This window comes from Microtus oregoni, unplaced genomic scaffold, assembly GCF_018167655.1.
Source record: "Microtus oregoni isolate MIOR12 unplaced genomic scaffold, Mior012 000002F_ref0000024, whole genome shotgun sequence".
In the NCBI taxonomy this organism is placed as follows: domain Eukaryota; kingdom Metazoa; phylum Chordata; class Mammalia; order Rodentia; family Cricetidae; genus Microtus; species Microtus oregoni.
In genome coordinates, this window is record NW_024543061.1 from 458575 (window position 1) to 476146 (window position 17572).

At 38.7% G+C, this 17572-nt stretch overlaps 1 protein-coding gene across 4 annotated transcripts in view; it reads right to left on the bottom strand.

Annotated features, from left to right (window-relative positions):
• Positions 1 to 17572, bottom strand: part of Atad2b (ATPase family AAA domain containing 2B) — a 151030-nt gene that overhangs the window by 123059 nt on the left and 10399 nt on the right. For all 4 annotated transcript variants that reach the window (XM_041642944.1, XM_041642936.1, XM_041642947.1 and 1 more), the window contains exons 2-4: positions 5220 to 5371; positions 2924 to 2973; positions 2417 to 2570 (exon numbers count right to left, since the gene is read on the bottom strand). In XM_041642944.1, the coding sequence (XP_041498878.1) occupies positions 2417 to 2570; positions 2924 to 2973; positions 5220 to 5371 (356 nt within the window). The remainder of the gene's footprint in view (positions 1 to 2416; positions 2571 to 2923; positions 2974 to 5219; positions 5372 to 17572) is intronic.

The window sequence follows — 17572 nt, forward strand, 5'->3', positions numbered from 1 at the left end:
TGTATAACAGTCTTTGCTGTCCTGGTACATACTTTGTAGACCAGGCTGACCTTCAACTCAGAGATCCATCCACCTGTCTCTGCCTCCAGGGTCCTAGGATTAAAGGCATTTGCTTTGAGATCTTGACTAAGCCTCCTGCAACACCACATCTGGCTATTTTATGCTTCTAACAAACACTTCTAGAACATTTAACATGTGACTAGATCCTGCTCTATGGCACTAACTAATAATAACTTAGACCCAAATTGGCATTAACCCCTCTCTCTAGTTCACTGTAAGATACTGTAAAGCCAAGAAAGATTTTCTATTTCTTGACTATATTTCAATGTTCTAGTACTGAGAACTTAATCTCCAATGCAAGAAGGGACAGGGCATTAAAAGGTGATAAGGGAAGCTCAAGAGATGGCTCAGCAGTTAAGAACACTAGTTAATTTTCCATGGGGACCCAGATTTGATTCCTACCACTCACGTGGTGGCATACAATTAGCCTTAACTCTAGTCCTAGGAGATCGATCCAGCCGCTACTCTGGCCTCCAGAGGCACTGGACACACATACAGAGCATTTACATTCAGGCAAGACACTGGTACACATAAAATAATAAATGGTAATTAGTAGGTAGGTAGGTAAGTAGGTAGGTAGATAAGATCGATATAGATAAGATAGACAGATACATAGCAAGTACTAGGATAGGCTACACAGAGAGCTCCTGTCTCAAAAAAAAAAAAAAGTTCATTGTTCTTAGCAAGTAGGAAAATACAAAAATCAAAACAACTGTGATTTCACCTGACCCCAGTCAGAATGGTAAAGACCAACAAAACAACCAATAAAAAATGCTGAAGGGGTATGAAAAAAAGAGAACCCTCACTCATTACTGGTGGGATTGCAAACTGGTATAGCAATTCAAGATATCACTGTGGAGAATTATCAAAAAAGCTAAAAATAAACCTATCATATGACCCAACTATACACTCCTTGGCATATGCCCAAAGGCCCTAGCATCCTACTCCACACACACTTGCTCAGCCATGTTCATTGCTGCTCAATTCACAACAGCAAGGAAATGTAAACAACCTACATGCCTTTCAACAACTGAGGACCGGATAACAAAACTACAGTCCACAAACATAATGAAATAATATTCAATTATAAATTAAATTTCTTGTCTTCATCTAGAAAAATGACATTCTGTTATAGTAGCAGAAAAGGGACTAAAAGCAGTGTACGATGTCTAATGAAAATAGTTCCATGGGTGTGATTAGCGAGGCTTGGTGCCTCATTCACATAGATGCAGGCTCAACACCAATTTACTATCTTGGCAAAGAAAAGTTATCATTTACTAGATATCAATAATAGAACTTAATATTGCTTGAAAGCCCAGCAAGGTAGCACACATCTTTAATCCCAGCACTCAGGAGGCAGAGGCAGGCATATCTCTGACTTCAAGGCCAGCCTGGTCTACAGAGTGAGTTCCAGGACAGCCAGGGCTACACAGGGAAACCTGTCTCAAAAAAAGAAGAAAGAAAGAAAAACAAAATTAACGATAATATTTAAATAAGTAAATATTAAAGAACTGTAACAGTTGCAATCAAATATAACTACTTTTCATTAACCAAAGAATAACGGATAAAATTTTATCACAGCCAAGTGGAGATGGCATACCCCTTTAATAGCAGCACTGGCTCTACACAGAGAAACCCTGTCTCAAAAAAATTCATAAAATTATATTAAATCCAACAGTCAGACAAAACTAGTTAATGGAAGTGGTTTTAAAATATATGGTGGCACATGGCTGTGAATTCAGCAAACAGAAAGTTGAGGTAAATGCATCACTACATGGAAAGACCTTGAGCCTCATTCCCACCCCCTCAAAAAAGCAGGATCTAGGGAGATGCTCAATACTGCTAAACAACATGTAGACTTGAGTTCATGTAAAATGAGAATGGTACCCATATTAAAAAACAGGCAGGGGACGTGGACATGTGTGAGCAGGGAGGTGAACAAAGGGAGATTACCTGGAGCCAATCTAGCCTTTCGGTTTGTTCCAGGTTCAGTTAGAGACCCTATCTCAAAAATTAATGTGTAGCCGGGCGGTGGTGGCACACGCCTTTAATCCCAGCACTCGGGAGGCAGAGGCAGGCGGATCTCTGTGAGTTCGAGACCAGCCTGGTCTACAGCGCTAGTTCCAGGACAGGCTCCAAAACCACAGAGAAACCCTGTCTCGAAAAACCAAAAAAAAAAAAAATTAATGTGTAGAGGAAAACACTCTATATCAACCTCTGACCTCCACTGGCACACACACCTCCCCACACACATTCAAATAAATGTGCACACATACACAACACAACACATGTACACAAAAAATAGTTTAAAAATCAAATAATTAAGTGAAGTTGTTTAATACATAAACAGTCATACCTATTTACTAGTTGATCAAATAATAAACTCTGATTCACACTTTCAAATCTGTTTTTCCTGGACCGACAACTTTTTCTGACTTCCATGTCACCATTTATACATGAAAGGTCACCATCTCCTTTCTTTTCCCCTCGAAGGGGATGGCTTCTAAGGGCTGCAAGAGAGATATTTTCATTTCAAAGTGCACAGTACAGAAAAATAGAAAATAGGAAAAAATAAAAAAAATTAAAAGGCTACAAAAACTGAACATAACCTCTTAATCGGCTTTAATATTAAACAATCAAAATTCTCAATTTTAATTTTTTTGCTATGAATGAAATCATTAAGTCACTCTAAATAGAAAACTTCTGGGCCATACAGAATGACCTCAGTTCAATCCCCATTACAAAAAAAAAAAAAAACTAATCAAAACAAAAGTAAATAGTTATACTTTTGTCCACTTTCATGCTTAACCTAACACTACTGAAAGAATTTCATTATTAGCCAATTTCCCAGCAGGATACTCACACAAGCTACTATGTCCGTTTGGTAATGTAGCGCCAGGCTGAGAAGTTAACCTACAATACAAACATATTTAATATGCAAATATATTTGTTTAGATAAGCAAGAAATGAATAATGCTGTAATTATTCATCTTGAAAATGATAATTTATTATATTTCACAAAACAACATTTTTTGCTTTGGTAACATCAATTAATATATATACTAGCTAAGAGACATTTCATTATTTCAAGAAAAACTTTAATACCAAATTATAAACTGGATTAACTTTGTTGTCAACTGTACCAATTCAAATCCTATTAAAAGATTAAGGTTAAGCAGCATAAATTTAATCAAGACCATAAGGAGTCATGGCAACAGACAACGATAGTCTTCACTGAGAAAATAAATTCCTAGCTATGACAAGTATATTCAAACAAACTGTAAGAGACGAAAAACATACTTAGATATCAAAAACATTTAATTTTTCTCAAACTATGATGCATATTTAATCTATTTTTAAAGCACACCCACACACGCATACACAAAGATCTATTCCCTCTTCTCTCTGGAAAACGAACAAAAAGTCTGTCTTAATACAAAATAAGATTTCTTGTTTGGCACGTTTGTACCCCATATACACGATACTCCAGGCATATGGATGTGCATATAAAGCCACGGATGTAGTACAAGTACTCTAACATATTGTAGTTGCACAATGCTTTTCTAGAACGCTTCAAAATCATTCTCAAACTCAACTTAGAGCCGCAAAAGAATCACTTTGATTACCTCATAAGTATACTTTGGCTTTGGCCCCAACATAAGACTAACTCAGTTTATTTGCAAATTATCAGTTTATTCACAGGTCTTGATGCCAAATAAATTTTGGATGAATGTAACTACAAATGATTAAAATTTTACAACTTTATAAATTATTCACAACCAAGAGGCAATTCTAAAATCATCCCCCCCCCCCAATAAAAAGGGTAAAAACAGTGAGGTTCAGTTCTCCTCTAAAGGAGACAGGGCTTACTCTGATCTTATTTTGTTGTTAACGAAAAACCTGCTTTTAAGAAAAAGGGCTGGGGATGTGTTCAGTTCTTAGCATTGCATAACACTCACCCCCACCCAAAACCCAAGAACCACAACATCACCAGGAGGTGGAAGCAAAAGGAAAACAAAAATTTCAAGCAATGCAAGAGCCTGAAAGTAATAATCACTGGCACCACTTCTCTTTATAAAGAAGACCTGGGCATAGTAGTACACTTTTGGGACCAGCTTCTGAGAGTTACAAGAAGCAGGAAGATCCAGAGTTCAAGGGCAGTCTCGAGACGTAACGAGTTCTAGGATAGCCAAGGATATATGAGACTCTGTATCAACAGTAAATAATAAGACAGGTGGTGGTGGTGCCTGCTTTATCAGAGCTTTGTGAGTTCAAGACTAGCGTGGTCTACAGAGTGAGTTCCAAGACAGCTAGGACTTTTACACAGAGAAACTCTGTCATAAAGAGGTGAGGTAAATAAATAAATAATCAAGCCAGTGAGATGGCTTCATGCATAAAAATCCTTGCCATCAAGCCTAACAACCTAAGTTTGATTCCCAAGATCTACATGATGGATGAAGAGAACAGATTCCTGCAGGTTGCCCTTTAAGCTTCACATGCCCACTATAGTGCACTTGTGCACATACATATATGCATAAATTAAACAAATTAAATGTTTAAAATAGGAATAAAAAGAAACTAAGAATCATAAATATACATGTACATTCAAGACCCATCAAAATCCCCATTCTTTTCATAATAATAGTTTCTGGTACCTGCTATACATGTCTCTATAAAATAAATACATTTTAGATATTTGGAAAAAATGAAATTACTGAAAGTTTAAAATAAGTCTAATATCTGGGAGCTGGAGAGATGGCCAAGAGATTAAGAACACTAACTGCTCTTTTAGAGGTCCTGAGTTCAATTCCCAGCATCCACATGGTAGCTCACAAACATCTGTAATAAGATCCGGTGCCCTCTTCTGGCTCACAGGCTTAAAATGCAGACAGAACATTGTATGCATAATAAATGAATACTGAAAAAAAATTAAAAGTTTGATATCAATTATAAATATGAGTACTTAAAAGAAACTTCTGTTTTAAAGAAAATTAACACCAATATCAGCTCTGAATCACAACAAAAAGGAAGGAAGGAAGGGAGGGAGGGAGGGAGGGAGGGAGGGAGGGAGGGAGGGAGGGGGAGGGGAGGGGAGGGGAGGGAAGGGGAGGGAAGAGGAGGGAAGGGGAGGGGGAAAGAAATGAATTCTTCCTTCTCACCTGGCCTGACCAGTTGGTATATTCCATTCCTCTCGCTGACCAGTACTTCGCGATTTTGATTTGTCTTTGCAAACAGAATCCGGCTGTTTCAAAGTGCGTTTGGCTGGAGGGGATACGTGGCTATCACTTAAGCTACCATCAACTTCAGTTTTCTGAAAGGCAGCAATAAAAATCTATTTATTATTCCTACCAAGGTTAATATTCTTGGAGAGTGTTTTTTGTTTTAATTTATATGGAGAGAATTTTAACCAGACTGGTAACAATGGTAAAAATTTAAAAAAAAAAAAAAAAAAAAGCTTATGACTGCTTGGAGTGTGTAATTATTTCTGTGAGATCCCTCAGACATGCCTAAGTACTCCAGAACACAAATCCTAAAGCAAGGACACTTTACTACCATGGAACCTTCCCTTTTAGGAATCATAACACAGCCAATCCATTCAAATTATACCAAGTTTCTCCACAACACCTCTTTTAGTTCAAGATCCTATCCAGGAGCACACTGCACATCAGATCTCCTCTTCTTTCACTTTGTGGCAAAGCCTGTCTTTAATTCTCTTTAACAATCTTGACTAAAAGAATACAGAGTTTGGGCTGGAGGGATGGTTCAGAGGTTAAGAACACTGGTTGTTCTTCCAGAAGTCCTGAGTTCAATTCCCAATAACCACATGATGGCTCACAACCATCTATTATGAGATCTGGAGACCTCATCTGTCATGCAGACAGAATATTGTATACATAATAAATAAATAAAATCTTTTAAAAAAAGAATACAGAATTTAACAGGGCATGGTGGTGCACACCTTTAATCCAAATGTAATGCAGAGGCAGGCTCATCTCTCTGATGAGGCCAGCCTGGTCAACAGATGAATTCCAGGACAGCCAGGACTACACAGAGAAACTCTGTCTTCAAAAACCACACCTATAATCCTACCTTCAAGGCTGAAGCAAAAGGATTAACTCAAATATGAAAACAGCCAGAACTACACAGTTGAGTTCTAGAACTAAAGGACAGCGAGACCCTATCTCCAAAAAACACAAGAAATAAAGGGGAAGGGTATGGAGATAGAGAGGAAAAGGGAAGGGCAGATAACACCTTTCATTTGCTAAGCCAACCCTTCAGTCTGGGTCTAGGTTATTCTCCTCATAATCAATATGAGTGAGGCAACACATTTTAGAAGGAATTTTATGGATACTATGCTGTACACACTACACTCTCCTTCCCCAATCACTTGACCATAATCACCAGGGCAAGCTGGTGTCTGAGATTTTCCATATCTCTTTTACTACATCATCGTCTGAAAACTTAAAAATATCCTGAATCCAAAGCAAACATCCTCCAAAACCTCACTATACAGTATTATTATCATTATTATTATTATTATTATTATTATTATTATTATTATTATTATTATTATTATTTAGACAGGGTTTCTCTGTACAGCCTTGGCCATCCTGGAGCTCACTCTGTAGACCAGACTGGCCTCAAACACAGAGATCTGCCTGCCTCTGCTCCTGAGTGCTGGGATTAAAGGTGTGTTCCATTACCACCTGGTCTAACAGTGCCTCCCCTTGTCACTCTTTCTACATTTTTAGTTGGCAGTCTGCCTTAAGAGAAAATGTCCACCTTTCCCACTAATTTACTCATTCCTATCAAGTGTAGACTCATAGGTTCTCTATACTGCAAATCATAACACTTTACTCTTATTTATTTTGTTGCTTAAATTATGTAACATTTGGCTAATGGGAACCCTTAAAAAGTGATTCCTGTATCTTTTGACACACCCCATCATTATGAATACTTTTTATAGAATTATCAGGATTTATTTTTTACTTTCCCTTTCTGGTTCTATAATCATTTCTGTATGGAACCTTGGTTCCTTTTGGTAAAAGATGGTATTTAGAAACCAAGAACTAGGGGGAGGGGGAGGGAAATGGGAGGCGGTGACGGGGAGGAGACAGAAATCTTTAATAAATAAATAAATAATAATAATAATAAAATAAATGAGTATTTACATAGGAAAATAAAAAAAAGAAACCAAGAACTAGGTAATAAGTGCACTTGCTGTTATTTCACTGCTAGTGAGCCCTCTCAGAAAAAAGAACCACAAACATCAAACACAAATATATACATATCTATTTCTAAAGCAGTATATAAATAATAAAAAGACATGGGCTTTTCCCAATACTCCCAATTCCTATCCACATCTTAATCCTGTCTTTTACTCTTCTACATTTCTAAACCTGGCTCCCATTATTATCAATACATTTATTTAACCAGGCATGGTGCCTCATTACTTGTAATCCCAAAACCTAGGAAACTCAAACAGAAGGATTTCAGGAGTTCAGTCCAAGCCCCACACACATATGTAACATATGTAACATATATGTTTTGTTTTGTTTTGTTTTTCAAAAAAAGCAGGGAGAGCAATAGCAGCTAGACACACACACCTTCACTCCCAGCATTTGGAAGGTGGAGCCAGAAGGAGTTCAAGGTTAGCCTCCTCTGCTAAGTGAGATCCAGTCTAAACAACAAAAATGGTCCTGGGTTTGATCTGCAGCACCACAAAACATGGAAAAGATATCATGTCATTCTAGATAAGTATTTCAAAAGCATATATAACAGCAACAATATGCCTAATATAAAAATATTTAAGAATATTTTTATCCAGGCACAGGAGACTGAGGTAGGAAGCTGCTTAAAGGGCAGCCTGGGAAACAGGGAAACTCTGTAAGAAGAAAATTACAATCCCTCAGAAAATATAATCATTTCCTTTTATGCTAAACATTTAAAAAATGCACAAAAATTATCCAGTTCATAAATATACATCTTTATGTTTTTCCAAAGCAAGATAACTGTAATATACTAGAGAAAATGTAGTTACTAGGAGCTAAGAATGCAGCTCAGTGGTAGTGCTTAGTATCCATGAATTACAAGAAGAAGAAGAAGAGGAGGAGGAGGAGGAGGAGGAGGAGGAGGAGGAAGAAATTTACTAAAAACACATGATTAAAGGTGTCCATATACATCCTAAAGACAACCATTTAATAGAAAAAATTCCCTAGAACCAAGCCAGCTTCAAAATCACAAAGATCTGGCTGCCATACCATCCAGGGCTGGATTCACTGTGTGTGCCACCTGCCTGGATGCCATGAACTTTTTCTTTTAAAAAGAAATCTAAGTTCTTTTTCAACATTTCTTTTCTTTTCTTGCTCCAAACCATCCCATATACTCCTCCCTGCTTTCCTTAACATTCATGGCCTCTTTTTTCATTAGTCGTTATTGAATACATAATGTATATGTATATACATATATAATATAGTCCTAAATACTACTAATCTACTCAGTCCCTATAATGTTACTTGTATTGTTTTCAGGGCTGACATTTGACATTGGACAACCAATTAGTATGCTCTTCCCTAGGGAAGACCGCCCCTCCGGCTTCCAGCTTTCCTCCATTGTGTACAGTTCCTTGTGAAGGCTTGAGGCTTCTTTAGTTTTTCCCAGCCCAGTTTTGTATATCCAGTGGTGTCATCCTTATTCAGTTCATGTTTGGGCAGTCATCTGGTGAGACTTTACGGGTATAACTTCTGACACTAGAAGACACAATGTCACAGCAACCTGTAGCCTCTATTCTACAATGTTCCCTGAGCCTTAGGTGAAGGAGTATTTTCTGGAAGAGTATTTTCTAGAAGTATCCTTTGGGACTGGGTTCCACAACTGTACATTTCAATTGGTTGTGGTTTTCTGTAGTGGTCTCCATCTATTGTTTTATGAACTATTTTTTAAGAACACAAGTACTAATGCAAGCCAGGCGGTGGTGGCGCACGCCTTTAATCCCAGCACTCGGGAGGCAGAGGCAGGCGAATCTCTGTGAGTTCGAGGCCAGCCTGGTCTACAAGAGCTAGTTCCAGGACAGGAACCAAAAGCTACGGAGAAACCCTGTCTCGAAAATAAAAAAAAAAAAAAAACAAGTACTAATGCAGACGGCATAAAAAGAAAAGTAATTATAAACTCAAACAGAGGAGCCAGGCATAGTAACACATGCCTTAAATCCCAGCAACAGGAAAATCACAAATTCAAAGCTAGTCTAGACTGCAATGTGAGACATTGTCTCAAAAGAGAATGTTATTTTTAAATTGCACAGTTCCCTAGGCTCTTGCTTTCTCTAGTCCCATCCCTCAGCAGAGTAAATACTAAGGTTTAGAGATAAGTTAACTAACTAGTCCAATATTATCTGGTTAATAAATTACCAAAAGAAAGAAAACATAAAAACACTTAGGAGCCAGTAATGATAGTGAATGCCTTTAACCCTATCACTGGGAAAGCAGAAGGCAGATCTCTGTGAGTTTAAGGCCAACCTGGTCTACATAGTGAGTTCCAGGCCAGCCAGGGCTACATGGCAAAATGTTGCCTCGAAAGCAAACTAAAAAGGAAAGAAATATCTTTAAAAAATAAAAAATAAAAAAAGTAAGGAAGGAAGAAAGAAAGGGAGGTAGGGAGGGCTTGAACTCTCAGAGATCCACCTATCTCTGCCTCCTGAGTGCTGGGATTAAAGGCGAGCATCACCACCACCCAGTTTAAGATCCTTTTTTTTCCCACTAAATCTTCCTGAAAAAAAATCTAACCTAAGTTATTATGTCTTCCTAATGTGTATATTTATATGTCATTATTTGACAAGTTTATCTGACAAAAGTCTTTATCTGCTAGTACTAAAGTGGTCCCAAACAAGCACTATGTAATAAGAAATTAAATATACCAAAAAAAAAAGTAAATTTTCTAAGGTCTAGTAATTTTTAAGTAATCTGCCCATATAAATTTCTAAATCAATAAGTAAGTTTTTATATTTGCTATTGACCATTCTCGTATCCTAGTGACCCTTTTAGTTTTAACATTAAGAAGTTTTGGGGCCAGTGTGGTGGCACATGGCTTTAATGCCAGCACTTTGGAGGCAGAAGCAGGGGAAGGGGAAGCTGTAGAAGGTATGTCCTGTATGAGAGAATAAATAAAAATTAGAAAAAGAAAGAAAAGATCATTTACATTTAAAAAGAAGAAGCAAGGAATACTAGTTTTGGAACAGGCTTGGTAGCACATGGCTTTAATCCCAGCTACACAGAAAAAAAAAAAGTATCACTCAAACTGCTGTTCAAATACCACCTACATCAGAACTTACCTGTATTAGTCATCATATAATATAACCTGCTGAACTAGAATCTCTGGAGGTGGAGTGCGTCTAACAAGGGCCTCTAAATGATGCTTAGTATGTAGAAGTTTAAGGCCTTCAGGTAAATAACACAGTCCAAGTATCATCTGAGGCACACCATCGTAACTGATACATTCATATACCTGTGTATTCACTTTTTACTGTGAGAGGGTTTCAACATGGACATAACAAACACCAGACCTCAACATAAACAATATTACAAAAGACTCTCTCCTTGCAAAAGAATCTAAGGATTTAGGCAATATAAATAATCAGATGTAAATAGGTACAAAATAATTACTCTAACACCATTTAATTAACTTCAAGGTTTGGGAAAGCTTTTTATCTACAAAACTGATACTAACAATTTACTTTTAATAGGTTGATCGTAATATTCAACCTTAGCTTTTTCATCTTCAAAGCATTTTACTAATTATAACCTAACCCTTTGAGGGTAGGTGTTACTAGCTTCATGACAAAGATGTTTCAGAGAGATTATGCAACCTACCCACACCATTTAGCAATCTGTCAGAGTAATTAAAATACATGAGTAGGAAAAGTTTTAGACTAAGAAAATAAAATCAATAACAAACATTTATTGAAAACCTACTATGTATAGAAGACATTAAGAGAAGGAGTGAAAGACTTACTTGAAAGCAACACAATTCATCAGGCTAATAGAGTCACAACAATGTTATAAATACTATAATAGCACAAAATTCTTAGAAAAAAATACAAATCCAGAAACAATAACTATTAATAGAGACAAAGGTCCTACAGTTAGATAATAAAGTCTGTAGGTATGAACAGTCTTTTCAATTTCCTTAATAAAACCACCTTTGGGGGGACACCTAGGCTAGAAGTATTCCAGGCCTCATTAGAAAGCTCAAAGCAGCTGATCTTTTCTCTCATTTGTAAAAAGAATGCACAAAGGTAGCAGTTACCATGACTGCAGAAAACAAAACTTGGACTGCTCTTTATTTACTTGAGGCCAGTGTTGACTACCAAGTCCTGAAACTACAGGCATACAAAACGTCCTGAATATTCCTCAAAGATCCCAAAAGCAACACTTACTATACTGTTTCTAAACTATCATTATAAAATATATGTAAGCACAAAAAAGACATGCGAGTAAAAGCTGGCTAGGAGTTACAGAAAAATAAAAACAGTCTACAATATCTAAGTATACATCTTTTGGACAAAATTTTCTGATGATCATTTTTGTTTTTAATCTGAAATTTTTACATTACCTGAAAATGACAAAGAGCCCTGAGATTATAGCTCAGGAATATCATGACCCAAGGCTCTGAGAATGAAATTAAAGAACAGTGGGCAGTGGGAACAGATGCTACACGTACACCATGGAGAAAAAGACCATACTTAGACGTTAGCCTCAACCCCACACTGCAGCACCACCACTGTGAATCTGCAACTGTATTGTTAAAAGAGTAAGGGACAGTGGACATGATCTCAAATACAGATACTGGTAGTTCTTTATCTTCACTGATTCATTACTCCCACACCATTTATTAAGGACCTATTCGTGTCTGATATACTAAAGATTGTAAGTGATGTGGTAGCTCCTACCTTTCAAGTTAAAACCTAGTTCCTAAAATCTAATGTACACGTAAAAACTTAAATGCTAAAACTATTGCAGAGTAGGTACAATTTTATTTAGTCTCTTTGTAGGGCAAGTCTATAAAAATTAAAATACAGACCTCGTAAGGCATCTCTCAGCATGAAAAGCTGCTTGCTTCCTAAGCCTGGCAACCTGAATTTGATTCCCAAGATCCAAGTGGAGATAAAAGGAAAATGGACTACACAAAGTTGTCTTCTGACCTCCATATGCACGCTGTGGCAGATGTGTCCTCTGCATACACCACAAACACACACACACCATGCACCCATATACACACAATTATAAATAAAAGTTTTAACTAAAATACAAACAACTCTAACCCCAGTGATTTTATTTGCCCCAAAAGAGAAGAAAGACATGATAGCACATACCTATATCCCAGCAAGAGGGAGGAGAAAGCAGAATCATCTTCAGTTCAAGAACAGCCTCCTCTACAAAAAATTCCAGAATGACCAAGGCTACATAGCAAGACCCAGTCTCAAAAAAAGGAAAGGGCAACAGAGCAAACAAACATCCAGGTCCAAGAAGCTGTGGGGTACACTTTCTTGAATGCAGAAGCTAATAAAGACAGCCTGGTCGTGAGCTGGGTGAAGCTGCAGAAAACTGCTGGTCCTGACCAAGTGTCCCCAGGATTTCTATGTCCCCTGACATCATTTCCCTAGAGAGTGCTTAGGGGTAGCCAAGACACCGCTAGCCAGTCTTTCTAGTAACTGCTCCAAGTGGAGTCACAATAAGTAAATATCAGCCTGTACTATGTCAAAACTGGGCTGTGGGGATATCCATTATTCCAAGTTTGCCTACAGTCCCAGAAGACAGGTACTGAAGGGTTACTTGTCTCCTCTCTCTCTCTCTCTCTCTCTCTCTCTCTCTCTCTCTCTCTCTCTCACACACACACACACACACACACACACACACCCCACAGAGAGAGAGGGAGTGAGAGGGAGAAAGAGGGAGAGAGAGAGAAAGAGAGAGAATCAACTAATCTTGACCTTGTGTCCTGGGCCATGTCCCTACCGAACCAAACAGGGACTTCATGGATGACCTCTTCCCAGCTACGAATCCCCCTGCTTCAACAAACTCCCAGCTCTACTCAAACTGGACACAATGAGATCCCTCTGCCCTTGCTGGATCTCAGATGTTACAGCTGTCCTTGTCCAATAAAGCTCTCCCTATGTTCAACACCTCTCTGTATTCTACACATAAGAGACAGTCCAAGAAAGGTGGTAGCAGGCTTGCCCATAAATTAAAGCAGGCAGAGGAGGCTCAGAGACACAGAAGAAACTTCTCATATTATTAAAAAAAAAAAATTCAAAGAGTCAGGGAGGAAGGGAGGGAGAAAAGGAAGGTCTTTTCTTCTCTTTTGTTGCTGTTGTTTTTGAGACTCACTCTGTAGCCCAGGCTACCCTGAAACTCACTTTATAGTCTGGGTTAGCCTCAAATTTAATAATCAGTCACCCTTACCTCAGCCTCTCAAGTGCTAGGATTACAGGAGTAAGCTATCACACTAAACTTTCTGCTAGATTACTTTACTGATAATGTTTAAAACACAGACCATACTGGGAACCGTGGTGATTTATTTCTATAACTTAAGGACCTAGGCAACTGAGACAGCAAAACTGCAAAACTGCCCAAAGTTCCAGGCCAGTCTAGGCTACGTAGGACCTGTGTCAAAAATAAAAAGTTATTCTTGAAAGATATAAAAGGGGAATTTTTTTTTTTTTTTGGTTTTTCGAGGCAGGGTTTCTCTGTAGCTTTGGAGCCTGTCCTGAAACTAGCTCTTGTAGACCAGGCTGGCCTCGAACTCACAAAGATCTGCCTGCCTCTGCCTCCTGAGTGCAGGATTAAAGGCGTGCGCCACCACCGCCCAGCTATAAAAGAGGAATTTAATAGAAAAACAAGCTAGATGAGATGGCACAAACTTACAATTCCAGCACTCAGAAGACAGAAAGAAGCAAGATAATTGGGGTGAGTTAGACGCTAATTCAGTGGTTCTCAACCTGTGGGCCATGACCACGCTGGCACATCTCTATCTCAAATATTTACATTATGATTCATAACATTAGCACAATTACAGCTATGAAATAGCAACAAAAATAATTTTACAATCAGAACATGTGGAACTGTACTAAAAGGTGGAAGTATTAGGAAGGTTGAGAACCACTGATCTAACCTGTACCATGAAAACTAGTTTCAATTTATTGTTTTTTTTTTTAAAAAGAAAGTGTTAACAGTTGAAGTTTTAGGTAGATTTTGTTTGTTTGGTTTTGGTTTTTGATAGACAGGGTTTCTCTGTGTAACAGCCCTGGCTGTCCTGGAACTCATTCTGTAGACCAGGTTGGCCTTGAACTCAGAAATCTGCCTGCCTCTGCCTCTCCAAATGTTGGGATTAAAATAATTAATTTTTAATTATTAATCATATGTATATAAGTTTATGGAGGTGGGGGTATTTACAGATGACCAAGGAGACCAGAAGACAGCATCAGATCAGATCCACTGGAACTGAAGTTACAGGTGCTTGTGAGCCACCAGAATGTGGGTGCTGGGGACCAGACTTGGTTCCTGTGAAGAGCAGCAAGCACTCTTATCCATTAGGTCATCTTTCCAGCCCCATAGATGGAATCTTAATTGGGGACACATCTTTGTGCCAGTGAGCTACTCTGAAGGACAAATCCTGAGGAAGACTTGGGCCCTGGGTTCAAGATTAGCTTTACTAACACAGTGAGACTTCCTCTAGGGTTGGAGATGGCTCAGTAGTTAAGTTGCTGAATTTGGTGGTAGTGGTGCACAGAATCCCAGCAATACAGGAGCAGAAGCAAGCAGATCTCTGAATTCATGACCAGCCTAGTCTACAAAGAGTTCCAGGATAACCAGGGCTACACAGTGAAACCTTATCTCAATAAAACAACAAAAAGAAAAAGAAAAAACTATGAAACTGTCATCTAAGAGGTGGTCCATTCTCCTCCTTAGATGAATTATTATGGTGTTAATTCTCTACAAAAGTTATCTACAAATTTTCAGTAGGGCTTACTGGGAGGGCAGGATGCCCAGGCTAGCCAATCTCCTGTCCTTACCCCTGGAGCACTGGGATGACATGTGTACACCAGCATAACAAGCTCTAGGCACATCTTTTAAGAAACCCTATAATCTCTAGTTAAAAATTAACCCCCAAAATGGCAAGTCAACTTGCAAAAATTAAAAAGTACTTAGGTTTTAGAATATTAACATGCCCCAGAATTTAAAACAGGGCTGAGACTGGAGAGATGGCTCAATACTTGTTGCTCTTGCAAAGGATTCAGAATTATTTCCCAGCACCCCACACAAAGGCTCAGACCATCAGTAACTTCAGTTCCAGGGTACTCAATGACCTCCCTCAGCCCTACTCAACCCTCACAGGCACCAGGCACACAAACATACTTACAAGCAAACACTCATTCAAATAAAAAAAAAAAGTTCTTTTTTAAATATAAAAACGATGATAGCAAGCCGGGCGATGGTGGCGCACGCCTTTAATTCCAGCACTCGGGAGGCAGAGGCAGGTGGATCTCTGTGAGTTCGAGACCAGCCTGGTCTACAGAGCTAGTTCCAGGACAGGCTCCAAAGCCACAGAGAAACCCTGTCTCGAAAAAACCAAAAAAAAAAAAAAAAAAAAACGATGATAGCAGCTGGGTGATGGTGGTGGTACATGCCTTTAATCACAGCATTTGGGAGGCAGAGGTGGGTGGATCTCTGTGAGTTCAATGCAACCCTCCCTGGTCTACAAAGTAAGTTCCAGGACAGCCCACAGCCAAGAAAGACTACACAGAAAAACCCTTCTGGAAAAACCAAAATAAATAAATAGACTGACAGACAGACAAACGGACAGACAGACAGATAGATAGCTTGGATTGGTGGCTCATGCCTATAAATCCCAGAACTCAGAAGATAAGGCAATACTAGCATTAATTTCAAGTCAGCCTAGGCTACAGAGTGAGACAATGTCTTTGAAGAATGCATCACCTACCTGTATTCTCCCCTACTCAGAACTGAAATGGAAAGATCAATTGAGCCCAGGAATTCAACAACAGCCTAGACAAGACTGCCAGACTCCATGTCAGAAAAAGAAAAACAGAAAGGGGGTTGGGGAGAGGATAAGTTAAACTATGTGTGTATATTCAAGGTCAAAAATAAATAGTACCCCCATATCATGGAATAAAAATTTTTTTAAAAATAACTGGGCTGGGCTGGACAAATAGTTCATTGGTAAGACTATTCACTGCAAAAGCATGAGTACCTCAATTCAAATGTCTAGCACCCACATTAGAAATAAAACTCAGGGGCTGGAGAGATGGCTCAGGGGTCTGCTATTCCAAAGGTCCTGAGTTCAATTCCCAGCAACCAAATGGTGGCTCACAACCATCTGTAATGAGGTCGGGTGCCCTCGTCTGGCCTGAAGAGATATATTGTATACTAAATAAATAAATATTTTAAAAAAAGGGGGGGGGGGAGGCTGGAGAGATGGCTCAGAGGTTAAGAGCATTGCCTGCTCCTGAGTTCAATTCCCAGCAACTACATGGTGGCTCACAACTATCTGTAATGGGGGTCTGGTGCCCTCTTCTGGCCTTCAGGCATACACACAGACAGAATATTGTATACATAATAAATAAATAAATAAATATTAAAAAAAAGAAAGAAATAAAACTCAGGCTGGTTCTAACGGCGCACACCTTTAATCCCAGCACTCAGGAGGCAGAGACAGGCGGATCTCTGAGTTCGAGGACAAGTCTGGTCTACAAGAGCTAGTTCTAGAACAGGCTCCAAAGCTACAGAGAAACCCTATCTCGAATAAACATAAATAAATAAATAAATAAATAGCAAGTAAAAGTCAGGAATGATCATATATACCTGTACTTCCAGCACAGTGGTGGAAGGTGGGTGGCAGACACAGGAGGATTGCTGAAGCCTGCCTACCACCAACCTAGCCAAAAAACAGTGAGCTCAGGTTCAGTGAGAAACCGTGTCAAAGCAAGGTGGAGAAAGACAGAGGGATACACAGTGTTCTCTTCTGACCTACTCATGTGTACACATGGGCATAGGTACCCATCCATGCATGTATGCTCACTTGCTCTCTCTCACACACTCATAAACACAATCAGTGATCTGGAATACTTGGTAAAACAAGAAAAATAAAAAGTCCAAAAACAAAAAGCATAGGGGCTGGAGAGAAGGCACAGCAGTTAAGAGCACTAGTCAGTCACTCTTCCAAAGGACCCAGGTCCAACTCCCAGCGCCAACATGGCAGTTCATAACTGTCCGTAACTCAGTTCCAGAGGATCTGGCATCCTCATACACATATATATGCAGGCAAAACCCGGATGTACGTTTTAAAAAATAAATATTTCTTTAAAATTAAAGAAATTGAACTTTCTTTAATTTCTTTGGTATTAGGGCAAAAGATCTTAACTGACATTTTATAAATGAAATCAAAATAAAATTAGGATGGATATAATGAGTGCTTAAAAATCCAGAGGTTAAAGAAA